Below are 1,814 nucleotides of genomic sequence, written 5' to 3' on the forward strand. Positions count from 1 at the left end.
GGCTTGAACCAAGGTTATGTGGTTCTCTCTGTGCTGTTGGGAGTGCTTTATTAAGTGTTTCATTCTTAATAACTCCTGGAAAACAACAACAGTCCAGTACCACTCCCATCTTTCACATTATTTTCTAAAGCCACACTCCTATGTTTTTTTAATAGTTTCTGTCAGTGTTTTTGTGGGGGTCCTAGTCTGGTTGGAGTGGTGGCGGATTGGGAAGAGGGGGCGTTCAGTCGAACAGTTTGGTTGCTATGGCTTTGCCATCGTACTTGGAGTTCTTGCCGTCGAACTCAGAGGGCAGGATGTCGGCATCAAACTCCTTGTAGTAGTTGTCCAGCTCGTCTCCGTGGACAAACACCTGATTGGTAGAAGGACAGTCAGACCTATGAACTAAAATGTTCTCACCAAATATTTTTTGTTATTTGTATTCCTGTATACTGAACAAAAATATAAGTGCAACATGCAACAATTTCAAATACAATAGATACAATAGATACAAAGATTTTACTGAGTTACAGTTCATATAAGGAAATCAGTCAATTTAAATAAATAAATTAGGCCCTAATCTATGGAATTCTCATGACTGGGCAGGGGCGCAGCCATTGGTGGGCCTGGGTGGGCACACCCATTTGGGAGCCAGGCCGACCCACTGGGGAGCCAGGCCCAGCCAATCAGAATGAGTTTTTCCCCACAAAAGGGCTTTATTACAGACAGAAATACTCCTCAGTGGGACCAACACTTGACATGTTGTGTTAATATTTTTGTTCAGTATATTTACCGTTACCTGTATATTACCGGTTGATTAGGAACCCATTCACCTTCATTATTGGTTGTTGATTCATATAGTTTTATCGTGTTACTTATGAGATATCAGACATTTCCCCCATCAAATCCCAAGTTTTCCCCCACTCTTTTATCACCACCTTCTCTCTCTCTCTCTCTCTAAAAGGATAAATTCATTCTTTCATGTTTTCTCTTAGGGCCTGTTTCACTCACTCTTTCCAGCAGCTTGCCCTTCATGAGTGGCTTAACCACGTTATAGGTGGTGGTGAAGTACCAGGGCTGGTGGATGAAATGGACCGCCTTGAAACGGGCCGGGAAGGAGTCCTGAAACACAACAGTGGAACAGAGGGTCAGTTAGTTACAGATCTCACCACCACTACGGCCATAATCATCCTCAAGGGAAACTTTAACTGTTGAGCTTTGCCATAAAGAGTTCAGCACATGTAGGTTCGAACAGATTGTCTGATGTGTCTAAAAACAGCAACAAGCACTTTTACCATAGAGTAAATGAATGTCTGAAGGCAAATGGTAAGCATGTAAATTTATGTGTTGAGTGAGTAGAATCAGATCCCACCGCTGCCACCAATGGTGCAGGTAAAGTGTACAGGCCCAATTCAGGTCATCATTGTGAAGACAACGCATTGGATTAAAAATGATTAAATGGATTAAAAATATCCATTATTTTGTATCATGATAAGGTCATGTGCTGTTCAGTATTCCCTCGGAATGTGTGTGAAAATGACCTGCAACATGTCCACCATCTTCTTGAGCTCAGTGGGTTTGATGCCAGAAGCCTGCTGCATGGTGAAGCCCTTGAAGTTCTCAATGATGCAGAAACCGTTGATCTGAGTCTCCTCGTTCTCTAGCAACTTCTCCAGGGTGACACAGTAGGCACGCAGGATCTGGTCAACACACACACACACACACACACACACACACACACACACACACACACACACAGTCACACACACACACACACAGTCACACACACAGTCACACACACAGTCACACACACACACACACACACACACACACAC

The 1,814-nt window shown here is 43.4% G+C and overlaps 1 protein-coding gene across 1 annotated transcript; it reads right to left on the minus strand.

The window, feature by feature from the left end:
- Positions 1-223: 223 nt before the first annotated feature.
- On the minus strand, positions 224-1,679 carry LOC311125711 (retinaldehyde-binding protein 1-like; the record flags this gene model as incomplete). Its single annotated transcript, XM_084199742.1, has 3 exons — positions 224-352; positions 991-1,101; positions 1,521-1,679. Coding segments are annotated over 3 exons (399 nt in total), but the record flags the coding sequence as incomplete, so codon positions are not given.
- Positions 1,680-1,814: the final 135 nt, after the last annotated feature.

Source organism: Coregonus lavaretus (genome assembly GCF_964263955.1).
Source record: "Coregonus lavaretus genome assembly, contig: HAP1_SCAFFOLD_10478, whole genome shotgun sequence".
NCBI lineage: Eukaryota > Metazoa > Chordata > Actinopteri > Salmoniformes > Salmonidae > Coregonus > Coregonus lavaretus.